This window comes from Rhinolophus sinicus, linkage group LG15 (assembly GCF_036562045.2).
Source record: "Rhinolophus sinicus isolate RSC01 linkage group LG15, ASM3656204v1, whole genome shotgun sequence".
In the NCBI taxonomy this organism is placed as follows: domain Eukaryota; kingdom Metazoa; phylum Chordata; class Mammalia; order Chiroptera; family Rhinolophidae; genus Rhinolophus; species Rhinolophus sinicus.
In genome coordinates, this window is record NC_133764.1 from 11,036,612 (window position 1) to 11,056,471 (window position 19,860).

The 19,860-nt window shown below is 49.2% G+C and overlaps 3 protein-coding genes across 6 annotated transcripts; 2 read left to right on the plus strand and 1 right to left on the minus strand.

Annotated features, from left to right (window-relative positions):
- Positions 1–48: 48 nt before the first annotated feature.
- ELP5 (elongator acetyltransferase complex subunit 5) lies at positions 49–9,239 on the minus strand. Of its 3 annotated transcripts, XM_019745128.2 has the most exons (8): positions 9,116–9,238; positions 8,896–8,956; positions 8,729–8,809; positions 3,139–3,359; positions 1,833–2,014; positions 1,298–1,393; positions 1,070–1,170; positions 49–435 (listed from the first exon to the last, which is right to left on the minus strand). In XM_019745128.2, the coding sequence occupies exons 1-8, from the start codon at positions 9,159–9,161 to the stop codon at positions 321–323; spliced, it is 903 nt and encodes a 300-aa protein (XP_019600687.2). In that variant the 5' UTR covers positions 9,162–9,238; the 3' UTR covers positions 49–320. The 3 variants fall into 3 exon arrangements, with proteins under 3 accessions (XP_019600687.2, XP_019600685.2, XP_074176718.1); XM_019745126.2 differs by lacking the exon at positions 1,298–1,393 and having other exon boundaries at positions 9,116–9,239; XM_074320617.1 differs by lacking the exon at positions 1,070–1,170 and having other exon boundaries at positions 9,116–9,239.
- A 465-nt stretch (positions 9,240–9,704) lies between these two features.
- On the plus strand, positions 9,705–15,994 carry CTDNEP1 (CTD nuclear envelope phosphatase 1). Of its 2 annotated transcripts, XM_019745129.2 has the most exons (8): positions 9,706–10,507; positions 13,096–13,162; positions 13,260–13,378; positions 13,576–13,647; positions 14,062–14,178; positions 14,416–14,527; positions 14,955–15,039; positions 15,337–15,994. In XM_019745129.2, exons 1-8 carry the CDS (start codon positions 10,406–10,408, stop codon positions 15,395–15,397), a joined length of 735 nt encoding a protein of 244 aa, XP_019600688.1. In that variant the 5' UTR covers positions 9,706–10,405; the 3' UTR covers positions 15,398–15,994. The 2 variants fall into 2 exon arrangements, with proteins under 2 accessions (XP_074176719.1, XP_019600688.1); XM_074320618.1 differs by lacking the exon at positions 13,576–13,647 and having other exon boundaries at positions 9,705–10,507.
- Positions 15,995–17,101: 1,107 nt separating this feature from the next.
- On the plus strand, positions 17,102–19,162 carry GABARAP (GABA type A receptor-associated protein). The gene is made up of 4 exons (XM_074320620.1): positions 17,102–17,320; positions 17,872–17,950; positions 18,091–18,209; positions 18,673–19,162. Exons 1-4 carry the CDS (start codon positions 17,231–17,233, stop codon positions 18,736–18,738), a joined length of 354 nt encoding a protein of 117 aa, XP_074176721.1. The 5' UTR covers positions 17,102–17,230; the 3' UTR covers positions 18,739–19,162.
- The last annotated feature ends 698 nt before the right edge of the window (positions 19,163–19,860 follow it).

A 19,860-nucleotide genomic window follows, 5' to 3' on the forward strand; every position in this document is an offset into this window, starting at 1 on the left:
TCCTCCAGTCCTTTACACTCCCAATTCTTGTTTAAATGGCTACCAGAGTTTCTTTTTTAATAATAATAAAAAAAGACTTTATTAGGTTTGGAGGAGGGGTTTCCTAGTCTCCCATCTTCCCCTCTGCCCCCATCCCACTTTCTGTCATGATTGGATCTACTCCCTGACTCATGGGTCACAGGACAGGGCTTCCATAGACACACGGAACAAAGGTGGGGGAGGCACAGGATAAGACCAGAGGAAATAATGGAAGGATGGTTATGGGCCCAAGGCCTACACACTCCCCCTCCAATTAAAGGCTAGCCAAATCTCATGGCCAGTCAAATATCTAGGTCATCATCTGGGTCCTCTTGGTCCGGGTCATCATAAGCATCTGGTTCATAGAAGATGTGGCTGGTTGCCTGGCCTGAACCAGGGCACAGTAGAGCCTGCTGTCTGAGGAGAGAGAAGGGGAGAATTGGTGCTGGTGAGGGTGGGTAACGGGTCCTATGTGGATATGTTCTACCTGGTGACTGACTCCTCTGTCCTCCACGTTTTCTTGGTCTAAGTCCCTTTCTCTGAACTCATTTAGTACTGAAACACCACGTGGCACTGAAATAGATACTCTTATACTGCTCTCCTAATAATACTCTAAGTTCTTAGTAGCTTGAGGGCAAGGATCCTGCCATAGTCTTGCTTCATCCACCCACACACTAGGCACAGAACAGGCTTCTACTAAGCCCTTATTAACCTGCCTTTGCCCTCCCCATTTAGCTTCCTGTTCTAGCACTACTGCCCGGAGACAGGGCCACTTCCCCAGGGTCTGGGCTGCCTCAGCCTAGGCCCAGATTGCTCTGGAACAACCCTGGAGCTGGGACCCAAGGCTCTAATGGAGAGAAAAGAGACAAAAGCCTTTTGCCATTGTTGTGGTATGGGTGGGTAGAGAACCACTCCCCAGACTTGGCTCTGGAGATGGACTTCAGCCCCTATAAAGTCTATGAGGTTAATCAATAACCTGTTGTCACCCCACCTCTCAGGCCCAGATGCTGGGCTTTACTCAGGAACCTGAGCATACAGGCCCCAACCTTACTTTTCAGAGCTGAACTGGAAGGGCAGGGTCAGGCTATCTTTGGCTTCTTTCTCTTTCTTGGACAGGCGAAGGTTAAAGGTCAAATGAGTCGTGGGATCAACCTGTAAGTACAAAGGATGCTGCTTCTCTCCCCCATCCCTGAACCCACCCCTAACCTCTGCAGTTTTTATTCTTTTTGCCAGACCCCCAACTCTACTCCCTTGTTCTAGCTCTGGCACTCTTAGATACCAGGGGTGTGTCAGGATCTGGGTGGGGCTGGGACTCTAGGGGGGGCCCCCCTTGGAGATCCACACTGAAGTCAGGCAAGATGGAGAACCATTGAATCTGGGGAAAAGAAAGAAGAGCATTTGAAAGTTTTCCATCTTACCAAACAAACCAGAGACAACTAAAGGCCTGACACCCCCCCAGCCCCCAATCAGCTATATAACTTAACTGGCTGCTTTCAGCTCTTGCTCTCCGCCTTTCACCCCTCCTTTAAACCTCTCCATATGGGCTTGTTTCTTATCCCCCCTAGTAACCACTCCCAGTCTTTTCTTCTTTTCCATTTACTGGAAGGCACTGTCTTTCAACGGTTAAGCTGACAGGATCCAAATTTCCCAGGTTGCAAAATGGGGATAATAAATTTAACTCACAGGGTAGCTGTGAAGATTAAATGAAGGAAATAATGAAATGATGAAAGCACAGAGAAGTGTTCTATCACATCAGCTTTTTATTGTTCTTCCCTTCTGACCTGAACCCCTAGTCCTCCCGTGCTGCTTCTGACCTTATGTGTTGGGCGCTGTCGTGGCCTCCGATAGAGGATGTGAGCCGAGGTCTGGCTTGCTGTACCACTCAGAGTCACCTCAGTCTGAGCAAGGCTGCTCAATGCTCCCATGGGGCCTGGGCCGTGAAGCTCTTCATGGAGCAGGCCTAGCACACACACCCGCTTTACTGGGGAGCTGTCACCTGGACAGGGACAAGAAACGGCACAAAGGGCAGCAAGAAGCATTCAGGGTGGAAACCTGGGATCGAATAGGAGGAAAAAAGGAAAGAGAGGCCCACATTTCCATCACAGCTCTGCCACAATCCTGACTGACTGGCCACTTTCACGGCCCTGCTTTGAGCCTCTTTCAGCCCTCACCTTTAATGTGCTTTCTTTCTTATTCCAATGTAAATCTGATCAAGGCAGCACTCTGACTACATTCCCCAGGAGTGCGACTGATGGCCTTCAGGATGGAATTAACTTGCATCAGCAGGTCCCTGCTTGATCTCTTCCATATAGAAGTACTTGCAGTTTTTGGAGCTTGCCAAGATCCTAGTCAGTGCCTTTGATTCCCTCCCTTTTTGGGAGCATTTACAGAGTGTCAGGCATTGCACCAAACACTTCAATCCTTACAAAGGTCAGCATTTTTAGGTTGAACCATATGAAATTGCTCATATTTGACATTTGAGCATAGGTGAACTACAAAAATGGCAATTCCACACTTTTACAAAGGAAATTGAAGCACTGTACCTTAACCACTGAAACTGAGATCAAGTACCTTAACACAAAGCTAGGTATCTGACTCTAAAGCCCATGCCAGTACCCACAGTGTACTTCTGGCCTAGTCCAAGTGCTGCTGGCCTGGCCCAATTTGCCTGGCTGACCCCGTGTCAAGACAGTTCATTCCTTTAAGGTATTCTGGGCATGTTGTTTATCATCATGGCCCTTATCAGAATGTCTTGTAAATGCTTGTTTACTTGTCTGTATCCTTTATGGGGCTTTGAGCTCCTGGAAGATAAGGAACTGACTGTAGTTAGTCTTTATTTTCCCATTATCTAGAATTGTATCTGACACTGTACACTGTATATATTTAATGTTTGTTGAATGAATAAATGAATGAAATGGATGAGTGAAAAAGAACTTGGAAAAGAAAACAGTGACTGGTAGGTGGCATTATACAGAAGTCAAGAACTAGTATAAAGGTTAAAGAGATGAAAGACGGTCCACTTGGAGATCCCTGACATGTATTTTAGCAGGGTGGAGGAAAGGGGTAGGTTCCTTGGCAGGTGGAAATGTATGAGGGGAAGTAATGAAGGAGGGGTCTCACCAGAGCAGGTGTCTTGCTGGCTCAGAGTATGTAGGGTCTGGCAGAGTGTGGTGCAGGGAAGGTGAAGCAGCAGCCAGCTAAGTGAATCGAGAGCAATGATGACAGGACCAGGATCTGTCCTTCTGTACATGGCTCTCAAGGCTCCCAGGGCACCCTCTGGAAGGGCTTCCCCAGTCTTTGACCAGTTGAGAGGGTCTCTGAAGAGATCATGGTAAACCAGTCTGCAAAGAGAAAATAAGAGACAACATAATACTGCCCCATCCTCCCAGTCCTGAAATTCATCCTGTGATCTTTGTGGCTCTGTTTTCTCCATTTTCACTAATATCTTAAATACCAGTGAAAGGTTAATTACGGAGAAGTAGAATATAGTGATTTAGAAAACAGACTTTGCCATCTAACAGCCCTGAGCTCCAAGCTTGGCTCTGTTAGTTGCCCAAGGACACCTAAGTGATAAATTAGTTAATCTTTCTAAGACTCAGTTTCTTCATTTGTAAAGTAGGGATACCAACTTGACATTTAGTACAGACATACTAAATACTTGATAAATGTTAATCACTATCAAATATTTCCTGAGTGGTGGCTAAAATGTATCATTCTCTGGATGGATAAAGAGAAAGGAAAGAATGAGACATGGTTCCAGCCTGCAGAACAGCTTAGAGAAGGTCAAGAATTAAATCATGTGGTACTAACTACAGAAAAAAAAATAGCAATTCAGGAAAGGGAGACTGGTGTGGAGTAGAAATCCTGGAATAGTTTCATGGTGGCAGAACTTGTTCCCAGACACCTCCTTTCGATCTCCTGCTTCTCTTGTGAATGACATCTTAACATACAGGATCACCTCTATCACAATGGCTGACACAAAATTAGGGCTCAACAGAGGTAAACTAGTTATTATCCATGGAGCTACCGAGACCAGGTAGTAGTCTTTCTTTTTCAATTTTTTAAAATTAGTTTTAGGTGTACAGAGCAATGTAGTAGTTATTTAAACCCCTCATAGTGATAACCCCCCATCCCAGCTACTACCCTCTGACATATTATATAGCTGTTACAATACCATCAACTATCTTCCCTATGTTGTATTCCAGATCCCATGAGAATACATACCTATATATTTAGTTGTAGTTGACATTCAATATTATTCTACTTTAGCTTCAGGTGTGTAGCACATGGTCAGGCATCTACACAGTCTATGATGTGATCCCCCTGATATGTCCAGTGCCCATCTGGCACCTTACATGATCTTTACAACATTGTTGGTTATATGCCCCATACTGTATTAACTACCAATTTGTATTTCCTAATGCCTTCACCTTTTTCACCCTGCCCCCAACCCCATTCCCAGCTATCACCCTGATAAATCTAGTACCTATTTGGCCCCATACCTAGTTATTACACTATCATTGACTGTATTCCTTGTGCTATACCCTACATCTCCATGACTACTGTATAATAACCAATTTGTACTTCTTAATCCCTTCCCCTTTCGCCCATCCTTAACCCCACTCCCATCTTAAAGAAGTCCCTCTAAGACTCCTTTTAATACTGGTTTGGTGATGAACTCCTTCAGCTTTCTTGTCTGGGAAGCTCCTTATCTGTCCTTCAATTCTAAATGATAGCCTTGCTGGGTAGAGCAATCTTGGTTATATGTCATTGCTTTTTCATCACTTGGAGTATTTCCTGTCACTCCCTTCTTGCCTGCAAAGTTTCTGTTGAGAAGTCAGCTGAGTCTTATGGGAGCTCCCCTGTAGGTTAACTAACTGTTTTTCTCTTGCTGCTTTTAAGATTCTCTCTTTGTATTTAACCACTGGCATTTTAATTATGTGTATTGGTGTTGGCCTCTCTGGGTTTATCTTGTTTGGGATGCTGTACTTCCTGGGCTTGTATGTCTATTTCCTTCACTAGGTTAGGGAAGTTTTCTGTCATTATTCTGGTACCCCTATAATGTGAATGTTGATCCGCTTGATATTGTCCTGGAGGCCCCTTAAACTCTCAATTTTTTGGATTCTTTTTACTGTTCTGGTTGGGTGTTTTCTGCTACCTTATGTTCTACATCTCTGGTTGGATCCTCTGTTTCATCTAATCTATTGTTGATTCCCCATAATAGTCTTCATTTCTGTTACTGTATCCTTTATTTCTAACTGGTTCTTTTTTATGGTTTTCATCTCCATTTTTATGCTTCCTATCTCTCTATTGAAGTTCTCCCTGAGATCATTGAGCATTCTTATAAGCAGTGTTTGGAACTCTGCATCTGACTGCTTACTCCATTTTGCTTAGTTCTTTTTCTGGAGCTTTGTTCTATTCTTTTATTTGGGACATATCTGTCTCCCCATTTTGGCTGCCTCCATGTGTTTGTTTCTATGTATTAGGTAGGGCTGCTAGGTCTTCTGGTCTTAGTAGAGTGACCTTATGTAGTAGGTGTGCTGTGGGGTTCAGTGGCAGTCTTTCTGGTCACCTAGGCCACAAGCTCCAGGTATGTCCCTTGTGTGGGTTGTGTGTGCCCTCCTCTTGTAGTTGAGCCTTGGTTGATAACTGCCCATCAATGGGAGGGACTGACCCTTGGGCTCACTGGTTGTGAGGACTGGCTTTGACTACAGTGGAAGAGTTGTTGTGTAGGGGCTGACCCTATGGAGCAGGATCTTCCTCAGCAGGACTCTGGTGTCTGCCCAATTCGCCCCTTAGGTGTGTCCAGTTGGAGCCAGCTGGGTGATGCTCCAGCTTGTTTTGAAGCTGGCCACTGGGGGCACCAGCCCCAGGACCACCTTGGAGATCTGCTGTAGGTCTGCTTCAGCCACAGCCCGTACCCCACTTAGGGCCACTTAGTGGGAGCCAGAAAGAAATCCACAGATGGCTTCTGCTCATGCTGTACTTGGAAACACCTTGAGAGGCCAAGCCATGAACCAAGGCCAGCTATTGCTAGTGCCAGCTTAGGGCTGCTCAACCAGAGGTACAGGACACACTCAAGCAGATGTTGCTGTCTGGGTTCCGCAAACCTAGGGAAGTCTGCAGCTTGAGCCAAAGCAGGCAGTCTGCACGAAAAAGCCACTGAAAGCAGCCTGGGTGTGTCCAAAAGTTGGGTGGGGCAGGGTCTCCAATCACCTGGGCGTAGCAAATGAACAGCAGACTCAGATATGGCGGCCACCTGCGACCACAGGTAGGGAATGGGGAGGGCTCAGCACAGAAACAATGACCTCTGCCAGCTCTCTCGTCCAGGAGAAAGCCACTTCTCAAGTCCCTGTCCCACGCCAGACAACTCAATTCCCCATCATATGTCCCTGCTGCCTTTCCAGCTGCTGCCCCAGCGCCGGAGCTTGGAGCCAGTGATTTCATTGGTGGGTAAGTCCGCACATGGTACCTTTAAGAGGAGTGGCTTGGGGCCGGCCCGGTGGCTCAGGCAGTTAGAGCTCCATGCTCCTAACTCCGAAGGCTGCTGGTTCGATTCCCACATGGGCCAGTGGGCTCTCAACCACAAGGTTGCCGGTTCAACTCGAGTCCGGCAAGGGATGGTGGGCAGCGCCCCCTGCAACTAAGATTGAACACAGCACCTTGAGCTGAGCTGCTTCCCGGATGGCTCATTTGGTTGGAGCTCAGGCTCGCAACCACAAGGTTGCCAGTTCAATTCCTCGAGTCCCGCAAGGGATGGTGGGCAGCGCCCCCTGCAACTAAGATTGAACACGGCACCTTGAACTGAGGTGCTGCTGAGCTCCTGGATGGCTCAGTTGATTGGAGTGCGTCCTCTCAACCACAAGGTTGCCGGTTTGACTCCCACAAGGGATGGTGGGCTGCGCCCCTGCAACTAGCAATGGCAACTGGACCTGGAGCTGAGCTGCGCCCACCACAACTAAGACTGAAAGGACAACAACTTGAAGCTGAACAGCACCCTCCACAACTAAGATTGAAAGGACAACAACTTGACTTGGAAAAAAGTCCTGGAAGTACACACTGTTCCCCAATAAAGTCCTGTTCTCCTTCCCCAATAAAATCTTTAAAAAAAAAAAAAAAAAAGAAGAGGAGTGGCTAGGAGTGCAGCTGCACTGTCTCAATGTCCCTCAGTCACAATGTCCACTGGTTTTCACAATCAAAAATTATGGGGACTTCTCTCCCCGGCACTGGAACTCTGGTCTGGGATCTCTCACTCCTCTAAGGGATGGGGGGACTCCCACAGCTGAAATAGCCCTCCCGATCTTTAATGGTCACACACTGGTATGGCACCAGCCCGTTCCTTGTCTCCGACCTTCCTACCAGTCTGGAGATGGCTTCTTCTACATGTCTTTAGTTGAAAGGCTTCAGTTCAGCTTGATTTTAGGCGATTCTCAATAAAGGTTGTTTTGTACATTAGTTGTAATTTTGATGTGGTTGTAAGAGAAAGTAAACAACATTTACCTACTGCACTATCTTGGTTCGAGCCGGAAGTAGTCTTTCTTAACCAGGCAACACAGATGGGTTCAAGGACCTCCCAATCTGGATGCTACCCCACATCAGTCTATAAGTTCTGGAAGTCTACTTGCTAAAGTTCTTTTACATTTGTCCTAAACTCTTCATCCCTACTGCCACTCCCTTAAGCCAGGCCTCTGTCACTTCCTACCATTATTCTCTAAGATTCTTTAGAACGGGGATCACGTCTACCTCATTCACTAATGTATCGCCAATGCCCAGCACAGCATCTGGTTCACAATTGGTGCTCAGTACATATCCACATGAGTGAACCAGGATTACTGCAATAGCATTGCCACCTGGTCTCCCTAGCTCCAGGCTGCCTCTTGCCAACCCATTCTCCACACTGTGGTCACTGAATCTTTCTAACAGGGATGATGTTATCACTCCCCTCCCGAATTTTCAAATGACTCTCCACTGCCTTTACAATAACATCTAAACTCCTTTTTATACTCTGTAAGACCTGTCACTATCAGATATCTTTTTATCTGTCTGACCTCCGGAAGCTCTTCCACCTTCCATGAACAGGTATACATTCCCATACCTCCCTAACTTTGCATATACTGTTACAAGTTCCTCAGTAGCTTGCAGTTAAGTGTTGATGCAAGTTTGGAATCCATGTCTGGATTAAGTATCATGAGATTCTGAATAACTCAAAAAGCAGAACATGTTTACTCTTCTCCCCAGTACAGCCTCTAGTGCTAAACTGTATTGTGGGCCTTTTATTACCCTCTATTTCTCTCTATTTCCACAGTCCCTGCTTTGGATTCTCCAGATACTCACCACTCCTTATCCTTCCTCTTACTAATTCTTGCCTCCTGAAAGACCCATACCCATTCATTCAATGAATAAGTAGCTGCTACTACTGTGTTGCCCTGAAAATAAGACCTAGCTGGACCATCAGCTCTAATGTGTCTTTTGGAGCAAAAATTAATTTAAGACTCGGTCTTATTTTAATATAAGACCGGGTATAGTATAATATAGTACCGGGTCTTACGTTAATTTTTGCTCCAAAAGACACATTAGAGCTGATGGTCCAGCTAGGTCTTACTTTCGGGGAAACATGGTACATACCAGGTTCTGCACTTGTTACTGTAAGAGAAGTTCCTTAGCAATAGAGATCCCACATCCAGTTAACTCTCTCTTAATTTGTACTTACTGGCTGTTGATACTGACGTCAAAACCGTCACGAAACTCTTCCTCGCTCACTTCACAGCCCAGGATGTGGACTTGCTCCCCACTGAGGCACATACGAGGCAGAGTGTCAAAGGGTGGGGCCCAGGCTTCCTTCCCCAGGAGGATGGAGAGACGCTGCGGAATACTCACCACAGTACAGATTTCTTGATGAGCGCCTTCAAGAGACTGCGCCCCTCCCATTCCACGGAGTCTGAGGAGAGTGAGACGGATAAACAGCATGACAATACTGAGTTTTACACTTTCACGAACCCGTCGCAACCTCCGCCCCTACCATGTGACCCATGATCCTTCCTTTCCACTTCCTTCCCTTGAGCCCACTTCTGAAGTCCCTGTGCCTGCGACCCCTCACCCCGAAGCAGCACCAGGCCGCCAGAAGCCAATACAGATTCCAACATCTCCAAGCCGCGTCTTGTCCCTTCTCCGACGCGTTATGATGGCGTCACGACCCGCTGCTCCGCCCCGTCCAAGTGAGAGGGGCGGGGCATCCATGATCCCTCCCACCACTAAAATCTGGCATAGTGTGGGATTAGAGGTGGTATGTTCAATTTTCCCACAGGGGCTCACGCAGAGGGGTCCCTCCTAAGGCCTGGAGCACAGACGTATGGACGACACCCCTCTCTACATTTTTACCATGAATAGGGCAGGAAGAGTGGTTGGGACAGTTGTCTATAGAAGGGGCAGGTGGCCTCACAAGCTCGTCCGGCGGCCTGAAATCGGGGACATGTGACGTCAGTGCCCCGTTTACCCGGTTCGAGGCGGGGCTTGTTTTGCCCCAGGCCCCGCCCCATCGACACCCTCCGCGCGTGCGCAGTACTGCGGCCTTGTTCGGGACACATTCCACTTTCATTATCCCCACCCCCACAGGCCGAGTAGGGGTAACATTAGTCCCGGTGAAGCGAATACACGTCACCACCGGAAGTAGTGTCAGAGGGGAAGAGGAGGGGGGAAGAAGGGAGGAGGGAGCCCTTTGGGCGGTAAAATGGCGCCTGTCAGAGTGGGAAATCCTGCTGCAGAGACTGCAGCCCCGCTCCTCAGCGGCTAAGGCGCCCCAGACCTCGGGGAGGGGGAGGCCGCTCCGGGTCAGCCATCCACGCCTTTCGGCTCCCCCTCCCCCTCCTTCCCCGCTCCTTCGCTCAACCGGCCGGTTCACCGCCGCGGCCCTTCGCGCACCCCTGCCCCCGCCCGCCCCTTTCCCGCGGGCAGCCCCCTAGCGCGCCTGCGCAGCGGGCCACCCTCCTCTTCCCCCCTTCCCCTCCCCCTTCTCCCTCCCTCCCTTATCCCTAGCCCCCTCCCCCATAACCCCCTCCCCCAATTCTTCATCCCCTTCCCTGCTGGTCTCTGAGGACCCCGTCCTATCCCGACCTATTTCGGCCCGCAACCTCCGCGAAGCCGTCGGTGCCAGTCCCTGCCCATGTGGGCCCCTGCGGGCTGCCCACGCCTGTACCCCAGCTCCCCGTTCCTCTGGGCTTTCCCCTCGCTGGGGGTGGCTTTCTGAGCCTTCCTCTCCGTGCCCCTCTCTGCGGCCTCTCCTGCCACTCGGGGCCCCCGTTCCCCCTCCCGGCAGCGGGGGGCTGCCCCCGGGGGGCTGGCGGAGCTGGGCCGCGGGGGCCCCAGGGCCGGCGGTGCCGGGGTCATCGGGATGATGCGGACGCAGTGTCTGCTGGGGCTGCGCACGTTCGTGGCCTTCGCCGCCAAGCTGTGGAGCTTCTTCATTTACCTTTTGCGGAGGCAGATCCGCACGGTGAGCCTGGGTGGGCGCCGTTGGTGGTGGGGACCTATGTCAGTGGTGCTCACGGGTTTTCAGAAAGCGTCAGGCTTCTGGGCCTAGGAACGGAGTCCTAGCGGCATCTTCTCCCGTTAGAGATTTAGGGCACCTTTAGCTGGGCGTGGGGTGGGATGGGGAGGAGGGAGACTCTTGTATTAGAACCGAGAACCGGGGGCCTAGACGGGGACTGGATTTTGCAACTCTTGGGGTCTAGGGTCGTGGGTGGGGTGCCCTTAAGAAAGCTGGAGTTGTTGCTGAAGAAACGGAGAAGCGGGGAACACCTGTTTGATGGCAGCATATCTGTTGATGTGGACTTGTGAAAGACCCTCCTTGTGTGTTTGGTCTTATAACAGGGAGTGACACGCTTGTGTGTCAAGGGTGGGGGTGGATGGGAGGGCATATGTGATGAGGATGGAAACTTGGGAAAAGCCCTGGGTGTGAAGGAGAAACCCCTGCCGTTTGCATTAAGGGAACTCCTCCAAAAAGGCCCTGAAAAACTTACTTCATAGTGTGAGTATCTTGGTTTATTGAGCCCCTGGGACTAAAAGATGCTTTTACATTGGGCTTCTTTAGCTGTGGAAGGGAGCATATTAAAGTTGGGGTGTCCCTATTAGAAGACGGCGTTTGTCAGTTGTAGGCTTGACTCTGAAGGCACACTTGTTTCTCCCGGAGACCCCAGCATTCCCTGTTGAGGGTTACTGTGGGTAGTGGAGACGGTGCATGTGCTCAAATATTTCTGGGTTTCCTTCACTATAGCTTTTCCCCAAGGTCAAAGCTCCTTATGCTAACATCATTTAATGAATGGTCTCTTGTGTTCTCATCACCACTGGGGAGAATCTTCTGAAGAAGTCTGGGGAGATTCAGTGAGCTTGGGTGCAGAGGTTCTCTGGTCTGTACTCTTTGGCATACTTCAGTAAAACTTGAAAGAATAAAAACGGGTAGGGGCTGCCTAGGTCAAGGAATTTCCAGAAAGCCCTAGGAGATAGGGGTGGTGACTTGGGCGAATGGGTTTGGCCTGGGCTTCAGTGTCTCCTTTACTATTCTACTGTTTCCATTTACTGATATAGGGTGAGGATTGTTTTCTGTGGTCATGGTTGTAGGTAGGGCTATTTACCTGAGACAAGAGTTAGGATCCAAGAAGAATCTGGGGTCATAGATGCTGAGATGTGTGTGGGGCTAGCTCCTGGGATTTTCTTTACATGTTAGCTACCATCCTCTCTTCCTGGCCTTGCTCTGAGCTTCCCATTTTCTCTCCCTAACAACAATTTTCTGTTCTGGTTGCAGGGAATAGTGCTCCAGCCCATCCAGAGGTTAGTTGCTCTCCTCTGGGTGGCACTGACCCACAGCCCTTTGTCTTCTCTTCCCTTCCAATCTGGTTTCCACCCCCCACCCCCTTCTGGCAGATGCTTGGAGCATTCCCTACATGCCCAGCATGTGCAACCCGAGATAGCAGGGCAGGACACTCGAGCTGTTGCGGCCCTCATCACCACCCAGGGAGAAAAGAAGGGCAGATGCCTTGGGATTAGGGGGAGAGGGCCCTTTCCTTTGCAAAGGGGAGCCTGATTCTGGTGATGGCTCTAGGGATGGACTGAAAAGCATTTGTGCCTTAAAAGGAAATAGAGGAGGGAATTACCAGGGTTTGCATGGGGGAGATCCGAATATTAGAAATAGGAGCCTCTAGAGAAGGCTTGGAGAAGTTGGAAGGCTGAGGTGGTGATGTCCTTGTCCCTTCACTTCTCACTCACAGCCCTTACTTCACTTTGGCCTTCTCCACACAACCTGTCAGTCAGCTTGGCAGATGGGGCTTTCCAGTGTTCTCTGCCTTGCCCTAGGTACCAGGAAAAGGGGGCTGTTCAGAGGGCTGAGGTTCTTTGCAACTTGTGACTTGGCTCTTAAAGACAGAAATGGACAGGTGGCTGGTTAAAATAAGCCCGGTGGCCCCCAGCCAGAGGAACTTAGCTGACCTGACAACCCCTGGGTTGCTTCATCCTCTCTTCCCCTTAGGGACCCAAGGACCTCCCCTCTTGACTCCTATTCCTACTCCACTAAGGAAGCTCAGTTCCTAGCGGGAGATGATGGGAGTTGTCATGAAGAATCCTTGGGGTGGAGGTGGGGAGGGCTGTGTATTTCTTTGTTCAGTGTAGCAGGATAATATGGTAAAGAGGGCAAGCTATTATGTCGGACTGTGTGGGTACAATCCTGGCTCCACCACTTCATAGATTCTAATATGAACTGACCACCCCTGCTACAGTGTTCTAGGAATTCAGCCATGATAGAGACAAAAATCCATGCTCTCGTGGAGTTTGCATTCTAATTGTGGGGACAAACAACTAAATAAAATAATTTCTAGCTGTGTGGCCTTAGGCAAGGTATTTAACCTCCCTAAGCCTCAGTTTATTCTTAAAACAGAGATGATACTATTGTTGTTGTTTTGAGAAATAAATGAAATAATCCTGAATCACTTACACGGTACCCAACATACAGTAAATATTCAACATGTGCTATCTATTGTTACTAGGGAAGATTTCTTTGTCAAGGGTTCTAATTTTCTCTCTTGTTCTTAGGTAATTCAGTACCAAACTGTTCGATATGATATCCTTCCCTTATCTCCTGTGTCCCGGAATCGGCTAGGTATGTGTGCTGGCTGAGAAGACTCCTTTAACGTGAGGTAGGATTCAAGGTCTGGGCTGGAGGTTGGTTGATGTTTTCCCTTCCTGTTGTGGTTCAGGCCAGGTGAAGAGGAAGATCCTGGTGCTGGATCTGGATGAGACACTTATTCACTCCCATCATGATGGGGTCCTGAGGCCCACAGTCCGGCCTGGAACACCTCCTGATTTCATCCTCAAGGTGTGTGGGGATGGGATGGAATGGTTATGGCTGTTATTCGTCTTAGGCTGGACTCCCTTTCCCAGTCCCAGAATGTGTCATCTCCATCCCCATCCCCTGGCACCAGTGTCAGCCTGAAGGAGGGAGGCAGGCAGTGGGAGGGTGTCGTTTAGGCCATGTTCTGGTGCTTCCCCTAGCCCTTCCCTATTCCTCTACAGGTGGTAATAGATAAACATCCTGTCCGGTTTTTTGTACATAAGAGGCCCCATGTGGATTTCTTCTTAGAAGTGGTGAGTTTGCGAAAGCCAAAGGGAGCTCTGTTATGAAGGAATGGTTTTAGGGTTCTGGGAATTTAGAGAATTTAGAGGAAGTAAGGGTTGAGGAGAAATGGGTAAGGGCAATTTTGGAGAGGGGAGGCTGTGGGGTGGTTGGAGAATGGCTTTCACTAGTTTGGGTTCATTTGTTTTGCTGATGTAATTCTTTTCTTCCACAGGCTTCTTGCTCTTTTGTTCTTGCATCTCTGAATCTTAAGGGTGTATGGTGCCTAAGACTTGAGTTTGGGGGCGTTCACAATTTTGTGTCCTTAGAGATAATTTGATATTGCTGAAAGTCCTGAAGGACAAGGCTGCAGTCCTGGTGAATGGGAACTGTGTATCTAAAGGATGATCACCTCTTCTGACACCTCCCTTTCCCCTGTATTTCAGGTGAGCCAGTGGTACGAGCTGGTAGTATTCACAGCAAGCATGGAGATTTATGGCTCTGCTGTGGCAGATAAACTGGACAATAGCAGAAGCATTCTCAAGAGGAGATACTACAGACAGGTAAGGGGCTAGAATCCAGGTCTAAGAGTAAAGCTCCAGAGGCAGACCACCAGTGAGAGATTTGAGTTGGAAGCAATTGTCCTGAAATGGGACCTTCTAGTCATATGTGTGTGGGTGGTGGTATACTGCATGATCCTCTTTGTGGGAATTGGCTACCCAAGGCGTTGTTGGGCTGGGGGGGAGGACAGTCACAGAGAGCGAGTTTCCTTTTGATGCCCAGCTTACCCTGCCTTCCAGCACTGCACTTTGGAATTGGGCAGCTACATCAAGGACCTCTCTGTGGTCCACAGTGACCTCTCCAGCATTGTGATCCTGGATAACTCCCCAGGGGCTTACAGGAGCCATCCAGGTATGGGGGAAGGTGGTGAGTCTGGCAGGACCAGGAAGTGGTTCTGAGGAGGTATTTTGAATACATGGAGTTGTGATGCCTTGGTTTACTGTAGGTCAGGATGCAAGTTGTTTCTCTTCTAAATGAGACATTCCCCTCTCCCCCACATGACCATTTCATAAATCAGATTTCTTACAGCAGGTGAGACACAATGACAGTAAGTTTGACTAGAGGCCTCACACTAGTATGAGATGTGGTGATTGAAATTTTATTTTATTTTGGAGGATAAATCAAGAAGGTTTTTACTTAGATTATTGAGTTTGGGTAGAAGGTAGTGGCAAGGTATATATTTGAAAGTAATGATCCTTACTCCCAAATAAAAGAAAAAAACACCCTGTCTCTTTTGAATCCTTTGTTTCTTCTCATGTGCATTTTTCACTCAACTTAGACAATGCCATCCCCATCAAATCCTGGTTCAGTGACCCCAGCGACACCGCCCTTCTCAACCTGCTTCCAATGCTGGATGCCCTCAGGTAAGGGAAGCTAGACACTTAGATTTCTGAGGAAAGGAGGAGGTGGGGGAATCCCAAGAGGAAAAAAAAAGTTTGACCTGTTTTACTTACTTATCTCTCTTCCCTAAGAATTTAGCATTTGAGCCCAGGTCTTAGACTAAAGCTCATCACTTTTAGCCGTTGGGTTTTGGGCAAACTGAACATCATCTGAAAATGGTGATCATTTCTGCCCCACATCTCCAGTGAGGCTGCCTCACACTAGTGTTGTGGGGATATTAACTATAAGGACTCTACCAATGCAAGTTATTGTCATCCCAGGTTCACCGCTGATGTTCGTTCTGTGCTGAGTCGAAACCTTCACCAACATAGGCTCTGGTGACAGCTGCTCCCCCTCCACCTGAGTTGGGGTGGGGGGGAAAGGGAGGGTGAGCCCTCAGGATGCCGTCTGATGCCCTGTCCAATGGTGAGGACTGCCTGGGCAGGGTCTGCCTCTCCCTCCCCTCTCTGCCCTGGGAGCCCTGCACTCTGTATGGAGTCTGGATGGACACATGGGCCAGACTCTGAAGCAGCCTCACTCTAACTTCGTGTTCAAACTCCTTGGAAACCCCAGACTGGGACATAAGCAGAGGCCTAGGAGAGCCGAAACTGTGTCTGTGGTGGAGAGACAGGACTGGCCAGTGAGAGACAGACATTCGGTAATCCAGGAGGCTCAGAGAGAAGCCAAGCCAGCTTTGTTGTGATTTGATTTTTTTAAAACTCTTGTATAAAACTGATCTAATTCTTTACTCCAAGGGCTGGGCTGTGGGTGGGAAACTGGGATTTGGGCCACTGGATTTTCCCCAAACTTGTCCTCCCCTTTCTTTTCCCTCTGTTTTACCTTTTTCCTAGATTTCCTCAGACCTGTAACCAGTTTTGTTTTTTTTTTCCTCTTTTCTTTCCTTTCTTTTAAACCATGCATTATAACTTGGAAACCAAAGCTGCCCTAGGTCCTTCTCTGGGGTTTGGGTAAATGAAGGGGAGGGGTCTTTGTTCACATCCACCCTGCCCTCTAGGCAGAGGTGACTGCTGTTGGGCCCAAGGGGTAAGGGGAAAATGTGGTGTTGGGTTGTCAGTGATGCAGTAGAGAACATTGACTTCAGATGATTTGGCGGGAAGGGTGTTAGTGAAGGGTCAGCGCCCTGGCTGGGAGTGAAAAGTACAGCTGTATGTCTGGAGGGGACTCGAGCTCCAGAGCAAGACACAGAAATATGAAAGGAGAAGACGGAATGCCAGAAAAGGCATATAGCTGGAGAGAGGCTGGGCTGGGGGGACTGACGTAGACAACCTAAGTGGGCGCTGCCCGCAGGTAGCTTGTGCCACAGGCCGTCCATTCTCCCCGGTCAAGTTAACCTCCCTCCCGCCTCCGGCTCCCCGCGCCCTCCTCCCCGAAGCCGGCTCTACTTCCTTGTAGCTGCCACGTGATGCTCCGCCCTTCTCTGAGATCACATGATTTCGTTGGTACAAATACTGGAGGTGTTCTTCCGCGCTGACGTAGTCCCTAACCTTTCGGACCTTTACATTCCCTCTTGGTCCACTCATTCCTGGAACCTATGGTTTCTGTGCATCTCTCTAAACATATGTTTTGTTTCTGCCCTCCTGTATTTCCGAAGGCCACCTCTTCCATTTGGGTACTATTTTGTTTTGGTGTCAACGGCCGTCTTTAGCGTACCAGCACATTTCTTGAATAGCTGTCCTTGTAATTCTCTGCTCTTTTTCCTCTACGTTATGCCCGAAAAGAATTTTTGAGGAACAAGTCTCAAGTTATGTTTGCTATCTCCTAGCTTCTTTTCACCCCTAGCTTCGTGGGGGAAGGTCGGGAAACGGGTTTTCAGTTATTTTTGACGGTAGCAAAAGCCAACCACCTTTGCTACGTCGCCTGCGTAGCCCACAAGTTGATTCCGAAGCTATTACGCTGATGGCGTGGCGGGGGCAGGGGGGGTGGTCAGTAGGTGGTGCTAAGTTAGCGGCGTCAGGGCTGCTGCGCTAGTGGCGTAATGTAGCAGGCAGGGCGGCCCCTGATGGGCGGGGGCGGGGTTGGTGAATAGGGAAGTGGCGCAAGTCCTGGGATCGCTCCGCTGAATCCGCCCGCGCGTCGCCGCCGTCGCCGCCTCCCCCAGTCCCGGCCCCCCCGGGTTCCCTCAGCCCAGCCTTGTCCAGCCCGGTTCCCGGGAGGATGAAGTTCGTGTATAAAGAGGAGCATCCGTTCGAGAAGCGCCGCTCTGAGGGCGAGAAGATCCGAAAGAAATACCCGGACCGGGTCCCGGTGAGGACCGTAGCCAGGGCCGAGGGCTCGGGGCGCCGGCGCTGGCGCTGACGCCACAGCCTGGGCTTGGGTCGGGGACGGGCAGTTTGGGTATCAAGCTTCCTGCTGTGGCAGGTTTGGGAACGAACCTGAAACTGCTGTCTCTGGGACCGGAGGTGAAAGGAGTGGGGTAGTGGTGGTAGCTGGGGGTGAGGGGGTGTAGGTGGGAGAGATAGACCTTGAGATTCGTGTGGGAGGCTGTAGGGAGTTTGACAGTCTGAATGTCACATGGTCATTCCCCCGAGTTCTTGAGATTGAAGCTGTAGTCGCCCCAGACAAGTCATTTTCGTCTAATTAAGGTAATTATTTATTATGACAGGGACCTGGATGTTTAGATGAGTTGAGTCAGTGGGGTTAGAATCTCTACTCAGGTCTGCACCGCGTGTTCATAGACAAAGAATTGAGTCTGGGGTAGGTCTGCGTGCTAGAAATACTGTTGCTTGAGTTCCTGACAGGTGGAGCTGTGGGACGCTATACCTACTGTCTCCTAATTTTCATCTTCCCTTTATCAGGTGATAGTAGAAAAGGCTCCCAAAGCTCGGATAGGAGACCTTGACAAAAAGAAATACCTGGTGCCTTCTGATCTCACAGGTGGGAACCTGACCCAATACTCAAGTTTGCTTCCTGTGGGTGTGAGTGCAATCTCTGTGGGAGGAGGCTCCACATAGCAGCTGTTCTTTTGAGGGCTTTTGTGCTATCTGTGACTTTATCACACCTTGTATCTTTGGCAGTTGGTCAGTTCTACTTCTTGATCCGGAAGCGAATTCATCTCCGAGCTGAGGATGCCTTGTTTTTCTTTGTCAACAATGTCATTCCACCCACCAGTGCCACGATGGGTCAGCTATACCAGGTACGGTGACTGGGACGTAATGGAGGCTTTGGAGAGGAGTTGGAAGAGCTTGAGAGGAAGAAAGTTTTAGGTCGGTAGTTCTTGGACTAGCTGGCTTGCTTAGCTCTCAATTTTATCTTTGGCCTTAAACTTTCTGGATAGTCCTGAGTTGGGGGTTTGGGCAGGCAGTGGGGGTAGAGAGAAGGGAGAGAACAGTGAGCTGGAGCAAGTATTCTAATTCTGACCCTCCCTAGTCCCTCCCCACAGCAGCAGAGAACAGTTGAAGATCTTTTTTGCCAAGAGCTGCTTCTAGGGATAATCCGGCTAGACTACTAGGGTTTGGAGCAAGTGAGGAAGAGAATCAAGGCACTGGTTTTGGGAGTTTTCAAAAAGAATGGTGTTTAAAGAATGTGTTTGGGTGGCAGGTGGTTTAGGTAACTAAGCTCAGATGTCTGAGCAGCATCATTTTCTGTTTTCACTCCAGGAACACCATGAAGAAGACTTCTTTCTATACATTGCGTACAGTGACGAAAGTGTCTATGGTCTGTGAAACTGCTGCCCCTGCAGTGGGGGGTCCCATTCTACAAAGAGAGGTGGCCCCCCTTCCTTGACCACCTCCTCCTTCAGGCTCAATCACCACCTCCCTTCAGGACCTGCACTTCCTAATGTTTGAGGCTCTTTTCCCAGACCCTCTTAGCAGGAGGGTTAATGGGTGGAGATGGCCTCTAGTACCTCTCCTTTCTCCTTTCTTCCCCTTTCTATACCACTTTCCCACTCTGCTTTAGACTTCTTGATTGTCAATCTCTGTCACATCCAGTGATTGTTTTGGTTTCTGTTCCCTTTCTAACTGCTCAAGGGGCTCAGAACCCCAACAATCCTTTCCTTTCACTACCTTTTTTTGGGGGTAGATGGAAGGGACTGAAATTGTGGGGGGAAGGTAGGAGGCACATCAATAAAGAGGAAACCAAGCTGAACTGGATTTTGCTTTGTATTCCTTCCCTACCCCTTTTGTTTTTTAATCATCGGTGGTGGGAAAGAGGTTGGAGGGATAGTCATATATTTTAGGTTATTCTGTTGATGTTGGGGTGGCTTTTCCTTGTGCATAAAAAGGGTGCTTTTATTGTGATGGATGAGATACTCTGAGTTGTTTCTTGAAACTTTTAGCTTTATATACATGTGTATTGGGTCCTTATGGAAAGAATAACTATTTTACTGTGGGTTCCTGTGGAGAAAGTTTGAGAGTACCTGCTTTAGATAAACACATCCAAGTTTATTATAACCTTTTGGATTAAGAAAGTTATCGCGTGTGGAGGCTGGTAAAAGGACTCTGCTTTCAGATGCGTGCCACCTGGCCAGACTTTGTGCCAGAATATGGGATCCAGTGGAGGGGAATCCAAGGGAGGGAGAAGACTGGGAGGAGGGAACCATTATCACCAGGAAAACTTCATCTTCCAGCAACCACTTCTCCGTTTGGCCGGAAGTGGGGCGGTCCCCCGGAGGGGAGAAAGAACCTGCAGAATGAGGCAGTATGGTGGCCGAGAGTTCTAATGCCGGCTTTCCCTTCTTTCTTAGTCGCGCTCAGCCTACATTTCCCAGGAGCCTGCGCGCGCTCTTCCGTTCTACCCTCTGCTCCAATCTCCCCGCCACTCCCCGGGGGAGGGGAGCAGTTTAG